Source organism: Condylura cristata, unplaced genomic scaffold (assembly GCF_000260355.1).
Source record: "Condylura cristata isolate star-nosed mole 26May11 unplaced genomic scaffold, ConCri1.0 scaffold00055, whole genome shotgun sequence".
Lineage (NCBI taxonomy): Eukaryota > Metazoa > Chordata > Mammalia > Eulipotyphla > Talpidae > Condylura > Condylura cristata.
This window is the reverse complement of record NW_004567156.1, coordinates 1,050,232-1,070,404: the sequence shown is the minus strand read 5'-3', so window position 1 is coordinate 1,070,404 and position 20,173 is coordinate 1,050,232. Positions and strand designations below refer to the sequence as shown.

At 51.5% G+C, this 20,173-nt stretch overlaps 5 protein-coding genes across 8 annotated transcripts; 2 read left to right on the top strand and 3 right to left on the bottom strand.

The window, feature by feature from the left end:
- The first annotated feature begins 46 nt into the window (after window positions 1-46).
- LY6G6C (lymphocyte antigen 6 complex, locus G6C) lies at window positions 47-6,689 on the top strand. 2 transcript variants are annotated; one of them, XM_012734388.1, is made up of 4 exons: window positions 47-79; window positions 3,974-4,082; window positions 5,427-5,537; window positions 6,016-6,689. In XM_012734388.1, the coding sequence occupies exons 2-4, from the start codon at window positions 4,031-4,033 to the stop codon at window positions 6,228-6,230; spliced, it is 378 nt and encodes a 125-aa protein (XP_012589842.1). In that variant the 5' UTR covers window positions 47-79; window positions 3,974-4,030; the 3' UTR covers window positions 6,231-6,689. The 2 variants fall into 2 exon arrangements, with proteins under 2 accessions (XP_012589842.1, XP_004695191.1); XM_004695134.2 differs by lacking the exon at window positions 47-79 and having other exon boundaries at window positions 3,952-4,082.
- Window positions 1,127-2,695, bottom strand: LOC101627749 (chromosome unknown open reading frame, human C6orf25). Of its 3 annotated transcripts, XM_004695135.1 has the most exons (6): window positions 2,635-2,695; window positions 2,106-2,453; window positions 1,903-1,993; window positions 1,568-1,608; window positions 1,352-1,428; window positions 1,127-1,231 (listed from the first exon to the last, which is right to left on the bottom strand). In XM_004695135.1, exons 1-6 carry the CDS (start codon window positions 2,693-2,695, stop codon window positions 1,127-1,129), a joined length of 723 nt encoding a protein of 240 aa, XP_004695192.1. The 3 variants fall into 3 exon arrangements, with proteins under 3 accessions (XP_004695192.1, XP_004695193.1, XP_004695194.1); XM_004695136.1 differs by lacking the exon at window positions 1,903-1,993 and having other exon boundaries at window positions 1,352-1,447; XM_004695137.1 differs by lacking the exons at window positions 1,568-1,608; window positions 1,903-1,993.
- Window positions 6,690-7,513: 824 nt separating the features above from the next.
- On the bottom strand, window positions 7,514-9,601 carry LY6G6D (lymphocyte antigen 6 complex, locus G6D). The gene is made up of 3 exons (XM_012734390.1): window positions 9,550-9,601; window positions 9,314-9,454; window positions 7,514-7,770 (listed from the first exon to the last, which is right to left on the bottom strand). Exons 1-3 carry the CDS (start codon window positions 9,599-9,601, stop codon window positions 7,553-7,555), a joined length of 411 nt encoding a protein of 136 aa, XP_012589844.1. The 3' UTR covers window positions 7,514-7,552.
- Window positions 9,602-10,865: 1,264 nt separating this feature from the next.
- Window positions 10,866-12,721, top strand: LOC105854555 (sperm acrosome membrane-associated protein 4-like). The gene is made up of 3 exons (XM_012734391.1): window positions 10,866-11,210; window positions 11,805-11,927; window positions 12,052-12,721. Exons 1-3 carry the CDS (start codon window positions 11,159-11,161, stop codon window positions 12,273-12,275), a joined length of 399 nt encoding a protein of 132 aa, XP_012589845.1. The 5' UTR covers window positions 10,866-11,158; the 3' UTR covers window positions 12,276-12,721.
- Window positions 12,722-13,884: 1,163 nt separating this feature from the next.
- On the bottom strand, window positions 13,885-17,370 carry LY6G6F (lymphocyte antigen 6 complex, locus G6F). The gene is made up of 6 exons (XM_012734389.1): window positions 17,313-17,370; window positions 16,151-16,480; window positions 15,804-16,067; window positions 14,381-14,536; window positions 14,172-14,238; window positions 13,885-14,037 (listed from the first exon to the last, which is right to left on the bottom strand). The coding sequence occupies exons 1-6, from the start codon at window positions 17,368-17,370 to the stop codon at window positions 14,013-14,015; spliced, it is 900 nt and encodes a 299-aa protein (XP_012589843.1). The 3' UTR covers window positions 13,885-14,012.
- Window positions 17,371-20,173: the final 2,803 nt, after the last annotated feature.

Below are 20,173 nucleotides of genomic sequence, written 5' to 3'. Positions count from 1 at the left end.
AAACCCACGCCCACGGGTCTAGAGCTAAAGGCTCAGGAGAGAAATACTGAAGTTCTGAAATACAGGCTGACTGGAGCCGGTGAGCATGGGGGGAGGATGGGTCTGGCCTCAGGGAGGAGGCAAGGGCAGAAAGATGAGGTGGGGCTATGGATAATCCAAGGAGGAAATTTCAAATACAATGCATTGGGGTGGTACACTAAGCATGAAGAAAGGTGTGGATTTGACTGTGACATCAAAATAGGTAGAAACAAAATAGAAAGACAGGACTTTGTTTATTGTGTGGGAGGAAGGTCTGAATGACTCCTGGCTTCTGGTTCAGGCAGCTGGGATGGTCAAGAGAGAAAGCAAAAAGGATTAAGTGAGTTGTTTTAGAAATGACCAACAGTTGGGTTTTGGACATGCTGTGTGCAAAAGTGCCTACAGCCATCCAGAAGGGGGATGTCCCCAGGACTGTTTGGAACAGTCTGAGAGAACCAGAGAGAACACTGGGTATTGTGTGCAGAGGTAAGGGGTTGAGAACTGGCCCATTGATAACAGCTTCTCAGAAAAAAAAAGAGACAGCTGATAAAGAAGAGGACAAACCTAGAATGGTGAGAAATACTAAGGCATTGGGAAGCAAGGAAGAAGAGTCCAGAAAGAAGGACATAAAAGAAAAACAGAACTTAAAGTACAGAGTAATCAGAGGCCAAGCTGAATGAATGCTACAAAATGTTACTGGGTGTGGTCATTAAGACATCCCTGGTGACCTCACTGAGCTCAATGAGCAGTTTCAGTGAGGAGTGGGAGTGGCGTGAAAATGGAAGAGACAGGTGTGACACCCAATTCAAAGAGCTAAATTTGGGAGGGAAGAGATGAGGCAACCCTCTGGGAGTTGGTGTTAAGATGAGGGGACAGGGCTGGGTGGGTCAGGCTTAGAGGGGACACCGGTGGGGAAGAAGACATGGAAATGAAAGGAGAGATGCGGTAACTGGAGGAGCAGAGAGGGTCTGGGAGATCCTGACTCCCAGACTAGTGCCCATTTCTATCCCATGATGCCTTCTTTTTCTGGGTGAGGGGCCAAGAAGTAGAGGAGGTTTATGCAGAACTGGAGCCTCCAGTTTTCGAGGCTTGGAGGATGGGCTTCTCTTCAAACCACAACTGCATAGATGGTGGAAGCATCAGCAGGAACCACTGGGGACAACCTGCAGGACCTTCTGAGGGCCATGTGGTCCAGGTCTGCGTACAGCAGGCTCTGCAAAGTGGGGAATGAGGCAGGAGGGGCTCCAGTCTACCTCTGTTGGGGATCCAGGTCTGTTTTTCCTGGCCCACTCCCAAGGGTCCTGACCAGACCCTCCCATCCCCCAGTCCTTACCGGCTCCTGGTCCAGGTCCTCTGGAAGCTTAGGTTCCTCCTTTACTGGCTTCTGGGACTCGGCTTTCACAAGTGGAGCTAGATTGGGGGGACAGAGCTGAAGGATTGAGAGGAGGTGACCAACTTGTCTGCTCCCAGCAAGGGCTCAGACGCTTGGAAATTAAGGGGTGGGGGATGTGCGGGTAGGGGAAGGAAAATGGGGTGGAGTTAGGCTCACCAAAGCTGGGGCGTGGTGGAAGCTGGTGCGGGGGCGAGCGCCTTTAAGGGAAGAAGAATCTTTCAGTGCCTGGAGTTTTGTCTGGTTTGTTCCGGGCCCAGCCGACAAACACCCGGCAACTTACCAGCCTCGACCCACAAAACGACTGAGGCTCCCCCCACCATCTTGAGATCGCGTCCCCAAGTTCTGACCTGACCTAGTCTTCTCCAACCACACCCCAGGGTCTGGACCTGAGTTGCTTTTTTTTTCTCTTTCCCGGTCGACGCCGGTTCTGGCCCCGCCCCTCGGGGCTCCGGTCCAGACTCATTAAGCCAGGCCCCGCCCTTCGCGCTCACCTGCGTCGCCACCAGACCATGCCCAAGGCCCCGAGTCCCAGCACCAGCCCAGCGCCCAGAAGCGGGATCAGGATCTGGGGATACACGGACCCTGGGGAAACCGTGGAGGGGAAATGGATGCCGGGCCCGGGTGCGAGGACCCAGCACCCCCAAGGAAGGCCTCCCTCCCTCCACGTGGGGAGGGTTCGAGGGCTTTGCCTTACCCTGGGTATGCCCGGGAGCCCTGCATTCGGGTCCATCCCCCAGCACGTGAAGCACCAAACGGCTCTCATCCTCGTGGCGGCCTCTGCAGACAAAGGTGCCCGAGTCCCCGGCGCTCAGGAGCAGCTCCAGCCGCCGAATACCAGGGTCCAGAGCTCGTAGGCGGCCAGCGAAGGGCTGGAGGGGAGACACCGTGGGGATCTCGCTCGATGAGGCCCACAGGATCGGGCGGCGTCCTTTGGACAGGCCCTTGCAGGTGGGGAAGCTAGGCGCCCAGGCCCAACGGATCGGATGCGAGACCCCAATGCAGGAAAGATTCACCCGGTCCCCGGGACTGCCGTGCAGTGAAGCTAGGGGAAGGGGAAACGGGGGTGATGTTAGGACAAGTCCACAATTCACACACCCCACTCCCGCCTCCTCTCCTCTCTGCTCTCCTCCTATTCTGGATCTTTCTCTATCACAACCGCCAGGCGCCCTCTCCTCCTGCCTCAGTGTTTAAGCTCCACGCCGACTTTCCCAGGGACCGCTTACCCGCGGGGTCGCCTTGGGCCCTCGACAGCAGCAGCGGCAGCAGCTGCAGAAACAGGGCCATGGCTGGGGTGTTATGGGGAGAAGAGGGGAATGAATCGGTGAAGACCGGAGGGAAGCTGGGGTATGGGGGTGGGGGTGGTGAGCGGGTCTGTGGACTCGGATAAGAGCGGGGGGTGGGGCCACCTACTGCGGAGATCCTTCTGGGAATCCTCTCCGCTGACAAGCTCAGTCTTCTAACAATGCCCACTTAAAACTCCGTGCTCTGGCCACTTACAAGCATCTTAGTATTCTTTAACCAACTCCTACAGCGAAGCATTGTGGTCTTAGCATTAGGAATTCTGGAGGCTGGCGGTCTGAGTTCAGATCTTGATTTCACCATCTGCTAGCTTCATGATGCAGGCAAGTTGCTTAACTCTTCCGGGCCTAAGTTGGTTAAAAGCACCTATCTGGCAGAGTATCATGAGAACTAAATAAAGCCATACCTGTGCTTAAAACAATGACTGACACAAGGGTGCACTACTCTTGCCATTGTTATCACTATTTCTTTTCTTATTTTAGCCTCCTTCCCACCTCTGAGTGCCCATACTGTGCCTCCAGGCCATCGTGCCCCACCCAAGTTGACAGGTTTTGATTTTGGAAGCACTTCAGAACAGGTGCATATGCCCCACACCCAGGACTTCAGGGTCTCCCTCTGGTCTCTCGCAACTGAGTTCACACAAGCCAGAGTGTAACCAGGGCAAGAGAACCTCCAGGGGGGCTGCTGCAGCCTTTCCTTAACAGGCCATCCCAGCCCCTTCCTCCACTGCTGTGATAGCACAGAAACTCTGTGACATCCCGCAAACCTGGCTCCTTCATTCTGTGGATGAGCAGGGGCAGGGCAGAGAATCAAAACTAATATGGTCGCTTTTATCCTCAATTTCTGTTCACATGGCCCCACCAATAACCCCAAATTTTGCAGTCATCTTTGGTCACACCCTATATTGTTCATATCCCAGGAATCAGTAGACCTTGCCATTATGGGACATTTGGGGATGCCCCTTCAAAGGACTGGGGGTTGGGGGGAGATTAGGCAGGGGGGCTAGAAGATAGGGGGGAGGTGGCGCAAATGCAAATCTGAAATGAAACCAAGGCCCAAAATTGAGTTGGCTGCTAGTGCCCCTCCCCTCCCACAACCCTCTCTCCCATTCCCACAACTCCACCCACTCCTCAGTCCCTCCCCATGTCTGGTCTTTTCTAAAGTCAACTCAGCTGTGCTTAGTGAAGAAGGAGGGGCCACAGGAGGCAGGGGAGGGAGGGACCGTTGAGAATTATAAAATCCAAAAGACTGCTCACCTTCCAGAGGTGGCTTCTGAAAATCTGTCTGCTGCTTGTCGCCCCTCTTGCCGAGATCCTCACCATGAAAGGCCTTCTGCTGCTTGTCCTGGCTTCTCTGTTCTGTGGCATCTCAGGTAAGCACTGGGGACTCCATGGCCCTGGCTAACCCACTCAGAACTTTTATGCCCCACCCTCTGCCCCCTCTACCCCTATTCAGCATCCCATGTGCCCCTCAGACCCACTGCCCCCTCTCCCCACCCCATCCTGTGCTCTTAGGATGGACCTCCCTGTGTCCCTGTGACAGGGTCTTTGATCCAATTCTTCATACTCCCCTTCCCCTCCAACTCCCCTCATCTGACCTGCCAGGGCTCCTGCTTTACTCTTCTTCACTCCAAAGTACACCCCACTTGGAAATTCTGATATGGGGCTCCCCTGCCAGCCCCACTCTAATACAAGCTTTCCCAAGATCCAGCTTACCTGCTTTCTCCTCTAACCACTTACATACAATCGGGTGTCCTTTCAGAACCCAGGAATTCAGGCTTGGGCTTCCTCTGCACCCCCAACCCCGCACCTGTTCCATTAGGAACTTCTTGATCAGTCCGTTGGCAGTGACCTTTCTTTGTTCGCCCCTGGTGTGTGTACACTCCTAGCTAGGTGTAGAGGATTCCAGTAACCTCGTAGAGCCTCCTGAATCCCGGCAGGTTTCCCTGACCTACCAGGGCATTCACCAGGGATGTCAGGCTGTTCACCCCACACACACCCTCAGTGGGTTTCATTGAAGTACATTCACCTCACTCATCCCTCAAACTTTGAATTCTCTGAGGCAGGAATTTTAGGGGTACCATCTGCTGTATCCACACTCTCCATATTGTAATGTACCCAGCATAGATCAGAAGATCTACTTCCCAAATACTCTTCCTTTCTGTCTGAGAAATACTGGGGCGAAGGGATTCCCAGCTCTGGTTCCTCTTCCCACGCTCTTGATGGGCCCAGAAGGTGAAAAGTCATTTACTAAAGCTGGTCACAGGTGGATTTCTTGTTAAGTTCCAAGTGTTGTAACCTCTATGGTTTTATTTTTTACCTTCCAATTTCCCCATGTATGCTCCAGTCTTCTGAATTCCTTCTTCTGCTCCACCCCACCCCTGCTCTTTCTTTATTCCCCCACCTTGTGGTCTCACATTCCACCTATTCATCTAGCCTCAACTCTCCCCCCAATTGTTGTTGATAGCTCTGCCCCCCTTGACTCATTCACAAAGGGGGTGGAGGGAAGGGAGATTTTTAGGGTGTGGACTATTCTCAGAGCAACAACCTCACCCTCACCCACTTCTACTTTTGCTGGATTAGTCACCTGTCCTGTCCCTGCCAGGCCAAACAGGTTGAAACACCTACTTGATTGGTTCTTCTCCACCCTGCCCCCCAGCTCAGCTCATCCCCAAGTGAGTCACCCCATCACCTCAGCCTGACTTGTGTCTTTCCAGCTCAAATTCGCTGTCACTCCTGCTACAAGGTCCCCATGCTGGGCTGCATTGACCGCCAGTCCTGCCTCCTGGCCCAGGGGCAAAGATGCCTGACCACAAACGTGTACCTTGGTAATTTGCCTGATTTCAGGGATAGGGGCCTGCTCAAGGAGGGACATTATGGCTGGGGAGGAGGCGGGGCAATTAAGGACACCACAGCCAGCTAAGACAGATGAAATAGAGAATTGCAGCAATGATGACATTTGTCCAAGGAGTATAGGTGCCAGACACCATTCTTTGCCTTTACATGGGTTGTTTACATTAAAATCCATGACAGCTCTATGATGTAGGTACTGTTTACTATACGGAGGAAATAGCCATAGGAAGTGACAATAACAGCTCCAAGGTCTCACAACCAGCAATAGAACCAGGATTGGGTAAGGGGCCCAGGGAAAGAGGTTCAGGAATATTAGAGTGAGAAGATATAGGGGGAGATTCAGGGGCAGAGCTGGGATGGAATCTCCCCTGGGTGGGTGCACAGGATGGAGAGGTAAGCTCAGGAGTGCCAGCTGCCCATCCTAGCTGACCCCACTGCTATTCCTGCCCCCAGGTAAGATGTGGCTTTATTCCAATCTTCGATGCGGCACAGAGAAAGAACCCTGTGTGGAAGCCCTCAACCAAACCAACCACAAGCTGGGCCTGACCTACAACACCACCTGCTGCGATAGAGACAGCTGTAATAGCCCTGCACCCCGCCCCACGCCCGGCCTGGCCCTGGTCTTCCTCACCTCTTTGGCTGGCCTTGGTCTCTGGCTGCTGCACTGAAACTTGCTCCATGGCTGGCCCTCCTCCCACCTGCCTCAGCCTTGGCCATATCCCTGGCTTCCCCAAAGGGTCTCCCCCTCGCCCCCTTTGCTCTGAAAAGCATTTCTCAAGATCCTTCACATTTCTTTAATTAGACAGTGGTCTCCCTGTCCATCCTCCCACCCCGTGCCCTCCACTCTGCTTTTCCCAAGCCCCTCCTCATTTCCCTCTAGACCACGCCAGACCTTCCACTGGCCCCTAGAAGGGTTGCCCACTTTGCCTCCTGCACTCCCCTGTGTCCTGCTTGGGGAAGGATTGGGATTCCTGTCCTTGGGAAAGGTTGGTCCTGAAACGGGGGTTCTGTCATGCTCCTGATGAGGGTTCCTAAAAAGGATCCGATGACCTCAAATCCTGGTTCCCAGTGTATCCCATCCCCATGCTCACCTCTTTTCATTTTGAATAATAAATGTCTGTCTCTGATTAATTGTGCATTTATTGTCAGAAGACCTGTTCTCCTCCCAGGAAATAACACTCAGGCCCCAACGTTCACCGAATTCTTTAGGGAGTATCTCAGGGAGGCTTGACCGTGAAATGGAGAAACTGGTTCTTCAGGCCTTCATACTCCTTTCCAGTGTCTGGGGCTGGCACACAGGCCCCAGTGTTTACAGAAACAATCCTATCCTAAATTTAGACCACACCTCTGATGTACTGCCAAGAAAGAGGAGCAGCCTGGCCTGAGGGCTCCCCAGAAAGAGTAGGAAAGTTGCATGGGACATGGGGATGGAACCAGGCCCCTCTTTCCAGGTCTCAGGCCCTCTGTCTAGTTAGTGTCATACCTCATCTGGGCTGGTTGCTAAGTGGGATACCAAGCCACGCCCCCAGTCACAAGGCTTACATTTCTTTTGCAATTCAAAATAGTCATGGTGAGTCAAATTGCAGCGGAGAGGGGGGGAACTAACCCAGACAGCTAGGCTCAAGGAATGCTGGTGGCCCCACTCAGGCATGCACCTGCTCTCCACAGAGATCCTCATTGAGGGAAAATTCTCCAGCAGTGGAACTTAAGGCACGGGGCAGTGCTCTCACTTAGGGCAGATTATCCCTCACCCTTTGGGGTATAGTGGTTTGGGGCTTATGGAGTGTACCATCATCAATAAGCCCCATTATGCTTGGTAACCCCCCAAACCAGAGTGTGGATGACCCCACGCTCCCCTTCACAAAACATAGATGGAATTTTCCAGGCAGCTCTTGAGTGGTGGATAGGCTTTAATGGCTTACAGAGAGTGGTGGTCTTCTCAGTTCAGACTGCACTCACTCCCCTGCTCCCTTCCCTTCCTCCTACTCCACTACCCTCTCCAGAGTCCTGGTAAGAGCCAGGCCAGGGCGGTGGCTGCCACCGCCAGGATGCATGCCTGGGCCCCAGGCACAGCACTGTTGCACAGGTCTCCAAAGCAGCAGTCTCTGTGGGTTGTATAGGTCGTGTCTCCCACCAGCTCTGTCTCCACTTGGTTGCAATGATGGGCCGCCACGCAAGTTGGATGGTGATGAATCAAAGTCACTGAAGCTGAGAGAAAGGATGAGACCAGGTTGTTAGACCCCTGGCCTGGGGTCTAACAGGGCAGAGCAGATGTGACTTCAAGGAGCCCAAAGGAACTCTCTCCCCTCAAAAAACTTCTCTCTAAAACCAAGTGATCAGGGGCCCTCCCTGGTGGCACATAGATTGAATGCACAGCACTATGAAACTAGAAGCTAGCAGCAGCTGCTTCAGCTCTAGTATGATCCCACAGCCTGGAGGTGACCCACATGATGCTGCAGACCTCTCCTGTCATTTTTGGCAATGGGAGTCCACCCAGAAGCCCACATACTCCCCTCAGCAGTGTACTTCCTCAGTCTGCCTGTTCTGCTCCCCACTCTGTCTCTGGTGAATCCTCTAATCCCCTGCACTTCTGGCCTGTACCCCAGTTCTATGTGCATAAATAAATAAATCTTAAAAAAAATGATCAGAGTTAATATATACATATATGTATATATCTATATAAAAGATTATTTATGCAAACAAGATCTGGGGTACACGGGAGGGAGGGTGGGAGAACTCACAAGAGACAGCGTGGGGAGCAGAACAGGTAGATCTACTGAAATACAATGCTGAGGGGAGCAGCAGGTAAGACAAGAGAGGTCTGCTGTATCATGGGTTCAGCTCCAGCTCCCTAGCCAGGAATGCACTCATGATTCAGTGGCTATCAATAGTTTCATAGTGTTTAACCCTTTGTACCACCGGGAGACCTCCAGAGCTAATATATTCTGGTGAAACACACCAGAAAAGACCAAAAGCATTTCGGTGATTTTCCCCCTCAACATTCCCAACCTCAATATAATCGTCAAAAAAATATCAGATAAAGTCCAAATTAAAGGATATTCTATAAAATCAGTTCTCGTGTCTGTTCAAAAGTGTCCAGGTCATCAAAGATAAAGAAAGACTAAAAATCTTCACAAAAGGAGACCAAGAAGGTCTAAGAACTAAATGTAACGTGGGCTTCTGGGTGGACTCCCAGTGCCAAAAATGAGCCTGAGAGGGACAGTGGCTCCCCTGAAAAGGTCTAGAGGTCAGCCAGCCCTTTCTGAGGCAATGTTACTTTCCGGTAACTCTACTATGGCTCTGTGTAAGATGGTAACAGAGGAAGCTGGGAGAAAGGATCCGCAGACACCTGAACTATTTCTTGTGACTTTTCTATGGACCTAAATTATTTCAAAGTAAAAAAAATTAAACATACACACAATAATATATCTCCCTGGCCCTTCATTGATACTTTAACGGATCCCTGAAAGTTGGTTTCATATTTTGGCCCCTGACTTGCAGAAACAGAGCTTTTCTAACCATTTGTGAGTGAGCGGGCCTAGGAGATGCTGGGGAGTGGGGGTGGGGTAGAGGTGGGGGGATTGGAGCATTAGGAGGGCTCTTTGCGAGTGGCCCGGTGCCAGCTGCCTTACCCGGCCGGCACCATCTGCACTGAGCCCGACTGAATCTGGAAGGTCCTGAAAGCCAGAAGGACTGAAGTGGGGCGGGAGGCAGGGAAGGGCTGGGGGACGATAGAAAACTGGGCACTCACGGTTTCCGGAGAGCTTGGTCTGCACCGGGCCTGGCTGGGGCTTGCGCTCCAGGAAGCCACAGCGCTCGCCCTCGCGGCAGGTGGTCTCTTTGCAGGAGCTGCCCGGACCTCCTGTGCAGTCGTAGCACCGCATTCGGTTTCCTGGCAGGAGACAGGACATGCTAGACTTGGGTTCTGGGAAGGGGAGTTTGGCAGAGCGGGACAGGCCTGTTAGGGCGCCTCGGCTGCCTCCTTACCCAGAGCAGCCCCCAGCAGGGTGCAGAGCAGGATCCAGAGTCGGGGGTTCATTGTGCCTGCCAGTGTCTGTCTCGCTGCTCCCTCCCACCCACCCCCCTCCCTGACCCGGCACTGCCAGTCTTATACCCCCCTGGCCTTGGACTTTATGGGGTAATAAAAAAGGGAGGAAAGAGTCTCCCCCAGAGGGCACCAGGGGCCCCAATGGGGACAGGGAGGGGCTCCCTAGGAGAAAGAGCAATGAGCATCCTCTGGAGCCCTTGAACTCCTGCATCTTCTGCAAACATCCCCGCAGTGGTGGCCCTAGAACATCTGGGGGGGGGTCTCTGTGGCTCTTTCAGTGGGGCCCCAAGAGTGTTCCTTTTCCAAATACGTACCTGTGTGCGATCAGATCTTCTTCATATACTTTAACCAAAACAACATAGTCCAACAAAATGCATGCAAAAGCAGCTTTCTTCTGTGAAGTGTGAGTCTATGAAGACTCCCCCAAATGTAAGGCAACACCACTCTTCCGTGTTGCTGGGAAAGAAGTTATTTCTTATGAAACCATGGTTTATTAACATGCAAAAGTTTATTATTTGTTTTTAAATGAACCTATTTTAAACGTTCTGTCTGACACAGCCAATAGCGACATAACTCACACAAAGAAACGCTGCTTCGGGGTCTTCAGTGCTTTGTAGGAGTGTAAAGTGGTGCTAAGATATAAAAGTTTATGGACACTGCTGCTCATGGACACCTGTGTCTCTGCTGCCCACCCAGCGCCCACCTCTCTCCTCCTGGTCTCCAAGCAGGCTTTCCTCTTTCCCCCATCCCTGAAACCTCAATCTTCCGAACCCTAGCACCTTCCACCCCAAATTTTACCCCTGCACACCTTCCTAGTCATTGGACCCGCACCCCCAACCCTACCCCAGTCCTGGTGGGAACACATCCTTCCTCTAGCCTCACCCGGTGATGGATTCTTTCGTCCAAGGTAGTAAAGCTGGGAGGGATAATTATGGGGTGGGAATGTTGAGGCTTGGGGGAATCAAAGGGATCTGAAGCTGGGTGGGGTCCCGCTTACAACTGGGCTTTGTGTATAGGGAATGGGGTGGGAGGGGAGATTGTTGATGCACACGCAAACACCACACGCAGATCTGGGCCAGGGCTGTTTAGGAAGGTGACCTTGAGAGACGTCAACACAAGGGAGGGGGGAGGGAGAGACGGAGAAAACAAAAAGGAGGCAAGTTAAGAGAGCAGACAACAGCTTGGAGATGAGGGGAGGGGAAGGAAGGGAGGGGAGGGGAGGGGGGAGGGAAGGGGAGGAGACGTAGAGGGGAGGTGACAGACACTACTCAGGAGTGGCAGACACAGCTAGCTAAGAGACCAACACTTTGAGAACAGAGAAGACCCTGCAGGCAAGAGCCGACAGGGAGTGGGAGTGGTGAGAGGCCGGGGGTGCGGTGCTGGCAGGCTGGGCCCTACTGTCAAACTGGTGAACTTGGTCTTGGCACCTCTCCAAATTCACCCCTTAGGTGTGTTTATTTACCCGTCGTCCCCGCTTGATTCTCTAACTCTGGGAAACTCAGGGGTACAGCTCACATTCTCCCAGTCTCCAGAGCCCTGGGATCAGTCATGGGTACCTCCAGCATCTTCCTCTGCAGTCTGTTCCTCTGTGGGGCTCTTGGTAAGGGGGGCAAGGGAAGGGGTGGCTGAGGGCTGGGGCAGGGTCTTGTGGAGGAGCTTGAGAGCTAGGGGTGCAGGGGATGAGGGACTAGAAGAGGCCAAGCGGAGTGCTATAGGGGTGCTGGAAAGAAGAGCTCCCAGGGAACATCCTGGGAGCAGCCTCAGCCCAGGCTGATAAAGCAAACAGGAAAAGTTGCCTTTCAAAAGAATTTGAGAATAACAGTTCCTTCCTGTGGCATCTCTGCCATGCCTTTACCTCTCCGCCTCACCATGCTGGGCTAGTCCATGTCAATTCTTCTGTTCTCATCTGTCTCTCGCACCATCTGCTGAACTTTCTCACTGCCCTCGCAACACCTGTCTTGCTTTTTATCATTCTCTGTGTTCTTCCAATTCTCTGTCCACAGTCCCTGCATCCCTCTTGCCTCTGGGGCTTTTTCTCTCCCTATGTGTTCTCCCCTCCCTTCCCTGCGTCTTTCTCTACACTGTGCCCTTCTTCCTTCCTGTACCTTGTATGTCATCCCTTCTGGGATGGGGGCTCAGCCCCTCTCCCGGCCCGTTTGCCTCTCCTCCTGTCCTGATTCTCCTCAAACCGCAGGCCTCGCCACATCCCCTAGCCCAGGGCGGCTCTGTTACACCTGCGGCTTCACCAAGCCCTGCTACCCTGCTGTCACCAAATGTCAAGATGACGAAGCTTGCAGCATCAGTACTGGCACCTCAGGTAGGACTCTGGCCCAAGAGGCCTTCTCCACGGTTCCCTATCCATCCATCCTGCCTTTCCTGCTGTCTCCTGGCCCTCACCGCCTTCCTGTCTCCAACTCTGTATCCCCCACCCCCCTCCACAGAACACAATGAGGTCATCCAGCGGAAGGGCTGCCTCCCACGTGCCCAGTGCTCCCTGCCTGGCCACACCACCCACCGGGAGCGAAACTATGCTCTGCGGCACCACTGTTGTGAGCAGGATCTGTGCAACATGGCCGCCAGGCTTCAGGGCACCCCCAGCCCGCTCCTCACCACCCTGTTGCCCCTCCTCACCAGCTGGATCTGGGGAGGCTATCTCCTCCACTAGCCTTGCACCGACCTGCAGCCCTCAACCCAGGGCTCCTGCAGCATCACAGAAGGGCCAAAGCCCTAGAAACACCTGCACAGATTCCAGATAAGTACAGGAACCTGTAGACCTCAGATCCTGGCCCTGCACAGACTCCTCCCAAGTTCTGATCCCGTGGGCAGAGCCCCTGTCCCTGAAGGCACCAGCCTGGAACCCAGGTCCATAAAGAACCTGTCTTTGCGGCTTCTGTTTTCTCCAAATGCTGCTGCTAACGTCTTCTCTCAGCTGTAGGTCTCTAACAAGGCAGGGTCTTGTCCCAGGCAAGAAGACTGAAGGGGCACCAGGCACCAGGAGGCAGAGAAACTTGCTGGGAAAGATGAATTTGGGTGTGGGGAACTCAGGTATGCGGGCTTGGGGAACTATAAAGAGTAAATGTAATTAAAGTGCTATCTGGCAATCTGGTAACATTCCTGTGTGTGTATGTTTGTGTGTGTGCGCGCGCGTGCGCGGGGAAACACACACACACACACACACACACACACACGAGAGAGTTCTCTAAAAACAAATAAACTGTAGCTGCTCAGTGGGTGGGGCTGGGTGCTGGAACCTGAATCTTAATTTTCGCCTCACTCTCATCTCTTGTCATTCGCATCCTTGTGCTTGCCAATAGTTTAGCTTAAGCCACTGCAGCATGCAAGCTTCAGGCAAGACTTAGGTGAAAGCTTTTCTCCAGTGAGGCCCAAGCTTAAGCAGAAACCCAAAAGGGCACCTGCCGGGTTTGCTTCTGAGGGTGTGCCTGGGAATCCAGCTCATTTCTGCCTGAAACCAGGGGATGGATGAGTTGGAAACATTGGTGCCCTCCCCTTTCCACCAGCTCAGACTTGTCCCAGGTTCACAGATCGCTGGCAAGCAGGGGCGCACACACACCCCACTGGGGAGTCCACTCACACAAGGAGATGGCATGTGATTCTAGGCTGCCAGGATGCCAGGGTGAGGATAAGCTGCTCCGGATGCTCTGTGCAACAACAGAGCAGTTAGGATAAGGAGGATGTGGGGGGGGGGGTGCAGGGGGCAACCCAAGGCACCCCTATGCTGACTCAGTTCCCTCCTCTTCCATCTAAGGAGTTCTGCTCACTGGCTCTCAACTTCTCATGTCTGGCTTAATTTGGAGGTAACTTAAATTATTTCCGTTCTCACTGTCCCTCACTCCCAGGCTCCCAGAGAGCACTTTGTGCTTTTACTTCTCTCTATCGTTTTTTCCACCCCTTCCCTTACTCTGACTTAAGTGTCTTCCCTCTCTCTTCTTCAGTTTCCCCGGTTTGTCCTTTGGATGCTCAAACTGATTCTCCACCACTGCTAAGCTCTGGACTCCAGACTCCTCTCTACCTACCCCATCCCTTCAGCACCCTGCCACCCAGCTCATGTTCCCCTCAGGCCCACAGTACAGGGCTCAGCTCCACCCCTCCGCTGGCTGCTGAAAGATAGAAGACCACATGTTTTTGTAGGCAACATCATGGAATAATGCTCCCCTTTCCTTGAGCCTCTCCCCTCCCACAACCTCTCAGCCCAACACACACACACACACACACACACATACACACACACACACCCCTTGGCTGCTGAAGACCAGCTGGGCTGTGAAATAGCACTCTCAGCCTCCCTCCCCCACCCTCCACAAAGGGTTTCAGGGGATCCTTCAGGTGCCAGATGGCCAGGGAGACAGCGGGTCACACTTCACAGCAGGAGGTGTTACTGAGATCATCTGGTCTTGGGGACAGGTGGTCTATGGGTTTTACAAAGCAGAAAGACAAATTAAGGACATGTCCATTCTCCATCTCTTCAGAACTAGGGCCCCATTCCCATCCAACCCCAGCCGTCTCTGGGATTTAAGCCTCTGCTCTCCTCATTGCTCCTCACCTGAGACAGGCCAAGTGGATGTTCTCATAGACCTGGATTTCCGGTTTGAAGCGAGGAACCGAGACTTCTGGGAGAGAGGGAGCAACACGAGGTGTGGTAGACCTCACCAGATAACACAGAGGTCTAGTCCTGACCACCTGCCTCCCCTGGAGAAGACAGGCTTAGAGGCAGGGCTGTGCCCAGCCCTCTCCTGGTGTCCACTGACTCACCTCTGCAGTGAGCCACCTGGGCCCTCCACCTGCAGAGCACAACACTGAGGGCCAGGATGGTGAACCCCAGAACTGCTGTGAGCGACAGCATCAGGATCCATGGCACATCCCAGCCCGTGGGAGAGGCACAGTTGGAAGGAAAGTCGTCCGTGGAGGCTGCAGTAAGGGCAAAATTGGAGGGATAAGGAAGAAGGTGGCGAGGGTGTCTATCCCTGTACTGCAAAGAAAGGCTTAGCCCCAGTATCCGGTGGGTTCTTCCAAATGAAACCTTCCTAAATGTTCGTACCCCCAGAATTTACCACCCGGCTTGACCCTTGTTCTAGGTCCCCACCCTGACCTTATAAGGCAACCTCAGTAGAGAATCCCTGCCCCGCCACCCCCAACCCCACCCATCAGGGACAGCGAGTCCAAGAGCGGACCATTGCTGCAACTGAGACGTTTCCTCATTCCCTTCATAATAATCCACCCTTTCAAGAAAAAATGAAGTGCCTCCCATCTATTTATTCTTCCTCTCACTCCATAAGCATTTGCTGATGCCCACCACATGCCAGGCACATTATTGGGCACTGAGGGTGTAAAGGGAAATGAGATCCATCTCTGTCCACTAATTGGCCCTTGCTTACCAAAATAACGGTCATTTGTTCCTCCCTCCTGCCTTGTAAATGGGGTATTTTATATCCAGTAGTGTTTTTTTCCTCTATAATGGACTTTTTATATAAAACAATTATACTTTTTTTCTCCTGCCTCCACTGTCAAAGGGCCATTATAACATCAATGCGTATATATCTTTTCTTCAAAAGACAACTCGCCCAACAATCATTGTTATTTTCTTCCTCTCTGCTAAGAGATATTCCAGAAAAATTACAGATGACTATTTCTAAACAAATGTGTATTCCACCAGAATCTTTCTCCTTCTTGGCTAATGGCCTGTTCTGTGGGAAAGCTGACTTACCCAACACCCTCTTCTTACGGAAGGTGGTCTGTTTCACCAGAAATCACCCCCTCTGGGGCCTTCCCCGGTGGCCCAATGGGTTAAAGCACAGCACTATGAAGCTATCCACAGCCACTGCAGTGTGAGTTAGATCCCCAGCCTGGGAGCTGACCCACATGGTGCAGCTGACCTCTCCTGTCTCCCCTCACCTCACCCCCAACCCGCTCCCCTCAGCAGTGTACTTCGTCAGCCTGCCTATCCTGCTCCCCACTCTGACTCTGGTAAATCCTCTCCCTCCCTCCACCTCTCTGACCTGTACCCCAGTTTTTGGATACATAAATAAATAAGTCTTTAAAAAAAAAAAGTCACCCTCTCTGACCTGGCTAATGACAGATTTGCCTCCACTCTCAACTCCTCCCCTTGCCTGAGGGAGCAGGAGGTGCCAGAGGAAACACCCTTCCCACAGGGTTCCCATGTCCTCCCTTGGTTTACCTGCCAGGGTAAAGCTGATCCCTTTGTTCTGAGGCAAGACGCATTGGATGACTCTTGGTCTATGGACTCTGGGCTCAGGAAGCCCCTCCCCAGGACACACCAAGAGCAGGGCTGCCCCATCGCCCCAGAAGGACTGTCCATGGCCCTTCACAGGGCCTTTCTCCTCCAGCCAGGTCACAGAGTCCAGGCGCCTGGTGGGTGTCACAGAGCACAGGAGGACAGAGCAGGGGGAGCCATCTGCAGCCCTAGCGGGTAACTGGGACCCTGCAGGGAGAGAGGGATCCCTCAGTTCTTTGCCTGGGCTTCTCCAGCCCCTAGTCACCCCGGGGCTGCACGCGTCTACTCACCCCTGAGCACAGACACGTCATACACCTTCCAGTTCTGGTACCTGTGCTGCCGCCCCAGCACAGTGCACCAGTAGCGCCCTGCGTCACCCTCCTTGGACTTTTCCAGCCACAAAGAGTAGTTCGCCAGCAGCTTGAGCCTGGACTCTCTTCTAGGTCTCCAGTGCTCTGGTGCCAGCCTGGCCACCTGGACCTGAGCCACCAGCGCAGTGGAGGAGCCTGTGGCAGGGCTGTGGAACCAGGACAGGAGCTCGTCCCCATGCAGTTTGGGTGGTGTGGGGCAGGGCAGCTCCATTGCCTCCCCCAAGGCCACAAAGATGGCCTGGATGTTATCTGTAGGGAAGGGATTAGGACAGGCCAGAGAGGAGTAACAGGTCAACCACCCCCTCCCTCCTCCTGCCTTCCTTCCCTCCCAGGTTCCCAGACACAAGCCTGGTTGTGAGCCTATTTCTCCAACAACAGCTACAAAAAAGTGAGGTGTCAAGGAGAGAGCAGGGGTGTTCCCACTCCCCCCCAGATGGAGGGAATCCGAAGGAAGAGAGCAAACGCCAAATAGTTGGCAGATGTCCGTTTCTCGACCTCCTAGCTTTCTTTTTTTCTAGAAGCATTTATTGACCTGTTTTTAGTTTCTAAAGGAAATTTTAGGGCCCTCCTGATGGTACAATGGGCCCTCCCTGGTGGTGCAATAGGGTGCACCTTTAGCCTGTACCCCAGTTCTATATGTGTAATAAATAAATACTTTAATTAATAAAATAAAATAAAGTGCAGCTCTATGAAGCTAGCTGCAACATGAGTTTGATCCCCAGCCAGAAAGGTGACCCACATGGCATAGCAGACCTCCCCTGTCTTGCCCACTGCTCCTCTCAGCAGTGTATTTCAGTAGATCTGCCTGTTCTGCTCCCCACTCTGTCTCTGGTGAATCTTCTCCCCACACCTCTGTCCTCTACCCAGTTCTTATATGCATAAATAAATAAATCTTCAAATAAAATAAAGAAAATTGTACATGACCTGGGCTCTCATTGTCTGTAAGCCTTCCCCAGTTTTAGGCCAAGAGGTCAGTTGGGGTAAATCTATCTTTTTGAGTTAGCTGGTTCCCCATAGAAACATTAGCCATTCTTCCCAACCTTGTGACTAGTTGAAGAATCCCCCACTTCCAGTTCCTTACCTGCAGGAGCCTGGGAGCACCCACAGAGAAACAGAAGGAGAAGGAATAAGACCGCCATGAGCAGAGCCTGCCAAGTCCTCAGCCCTGGTGTTCCCAGCCAGGAAACAAAGCCCAGATAAAGACCACACTGCCTGTCAGGAGTGACATGGCGCCTCTCAAGAGGATGAGACGCTGGGAGATAAAGCCTAGCTGCAGTATCTACTGGATAGAAGGAGTTACCACCTTTCTGTCCCAAAGGGGGAAGATTCAGTTCACATTGCTCTGAGGATGGTATCCTCACCCATTGGCTGAGCACGTAGACCTAAGACTCTCCATGCTAAGAGGTCTGAGCAGAGGTCTGGTGGCTGCCCACGCCCACCTGTCTGGAGGTATTTCTGTGTTCTCTTCTCTATCCCTAAGAGGTCAGCCACGACTGAAAGGTGGGTCTTCGTGTTGGTCTCCACAGAATGGAACTCTGAAAAGAAAAAGAAAAGAAAAGAAAAGAAAAGAAAAGAAAAGAAAGGAAAAGAAAAGAAAAGAAAAAAGAGTAGAAAAAAAGAAAAAAGACTGGAACCCTACACAAGATAGCACCCACAGTTCAGCACCTCACAGTGATTTAAGATGACTTTTCCCATGGCTGCCTAGCATAACAGACCTCTCTTGAGTTTCCAGCAAGTGTATTAAGTTGTTATTCAAGGAGAAGGTTAACACACACACATATGTGTGTGTGTGTGTGTGTTTTCTTTTAAAGATTCATATACGCATACAAGAGCTGGGGCGTCGGTCAGAGGTTGCTTGGAGGCTGTAGGGTGAGAGGATTTACCAGCGACAGAGTGGGGAGAAGAACAGCCTGTACTGAAAATACACTTCTGAGGGGAGCAGCAGCCAAAACAGGAGAGATCTGCTTTTGGCATTGTGGGTCAGCTCCCTAGCCTGGGATCGAACTTATGCAACCCTAAACAACATTTTTAAAAAGATTTATTTATGTATGTATATAGAACTGGGGTACAAGCCAGAATTGCAGGGTCAGTGAGAGGATTCACCAGACAGAGTGGGGAGCAGAATAGGCAGATTGACGAAGTACACTGCTGAGGGGAGCAGCGGGGGAGACAGGAGAGATCTGCTATTTCATGTGCATCACCTCCCTGGGCAAGGATCAACTGTGCTGAAGCAGCTGTGGATAGCTTTGTGCTTTAAGCTGTTGCACCAACAGGGAGGCCCCAAAGGCCATTTATTTTTAACATTTTTTTAAAGATTTGTTTATGCATACAAGAACTGGGGTACAGGCCAGAAGAGGGGAGGGGGTTAGGGGATTCACCAGAAATAGAACAGGGAGCAGAACAGGCAGATTGACTGAAATACACTGCTAAGGGGAGCAGCAGGTAGGACAGGAGAGGTCTGCCACACCATGTGGGTCACCTCTCTGGCAGGGGATCAAACTAGTGCTTCAGTGGCTTTAGACAGCCTCATAGTACTGTGCTTCAACCTGTTATACCACCAGGGAAGGCCTTAACATTGTTTTTGATGAACTGTTCTATGCATACCAAAGACTATCTAAAGCCCAACTGTATAATGGAGTAGAAACATGGAATATCTCACAGCAGAGAAAGCAACAAAGCTGAATCTCTCAAACTAATAGAAGCCAGACTAACACTGAAAGAAGCCAGAAACAAAAAAACACACATTGTATGACTCCATTTCTTTAAAATATTTAAAAATCAGCAATGTATGAGGTTAGAAATCAAGATCTTGTTACCCTTAGGGGGTTGGATAGTAACTGGTAGTGTTCTGGAGAGGGTCTTCCAGATGTGTTTTAGATGATGTGTTTTGGTCTGGGTGTTGATTATATGGGTAGGTTCAACTGGCCTGCTTTTCATTATATGTGCCTGAAATAAAGCTAAAGAGTTTACATGTTATAAGGTGCTAGACACAAGAAAAATAAAAAAAAACTTGTATATTTACTATATTGCCAATTCATTAAAGACCCTCTATCTTGTGTGACAGAATTCTCAGTTTGCTTCCTTTCTTTCATGTACTGGATCATTAAATTTAATGTATTTTAAAGTTTAATCCAATGGTGTCAAGTTGTATGTAAATTTCTGTGGTTTTCTTTTTCCCACTCAACATTACTAAGGTTTTCAGATTTGTCCAGTCTCAAGAGTGATAATTCATTCATATTCTTTTTCCTAGTATTTAAAAAATATTTTATTTATTTATGCATACAGAAATGGGGTAGAGAGGTGCAGGGGTGGTAAGAGGATTCACCAGAAACATAGAAGGGAGCCGAACAAGCAGATGGAGAAGTACACTGCTGAGGGGAGCAGCGGGTGGTCAGGAGAGGTCTGCTGCACACCTCGGGCGGGGATCGAACTCCCGCTGATGCAGCCACAGCTTGGCTTAGCTTCGCAGTGCAGAGCTCCAAACGACTGCGCCACCAAGGAGGGCCTTTCCCAGCATTTTCACACATCTTAATATTGAGTCTCTTCCATGTGTAACTATGGTATAATTATTTATTCAAGTCTTTGTTTATCTCTTTCAATAATTTTTTAAGATTTATCTGATAAGCCAGAAAGAAAAGGAAAAATACTTATGGTTTTACTCATAGCAGGAGTATAAAGGACCAGGGGAGAAAATAATAGTAATAATGAACAACTATATACCAGGTGGAATGGGGAAGGGGATCAAAAATGGTGAGGGGAGGGGAGTGCCCTGGACTGTGGTGACGGCACACAGGTGATCTGGTGATGGGAAGCCCAAGGGGATTACAACTGAGATGGAAAAAGGCAGAAAATGATGTAAAAATAAACTATTATATATATATATATATATATTTTTTAAAGTTTCATCAGGGCCCTCCCTGGTATTACAACAGGTTAGGACGC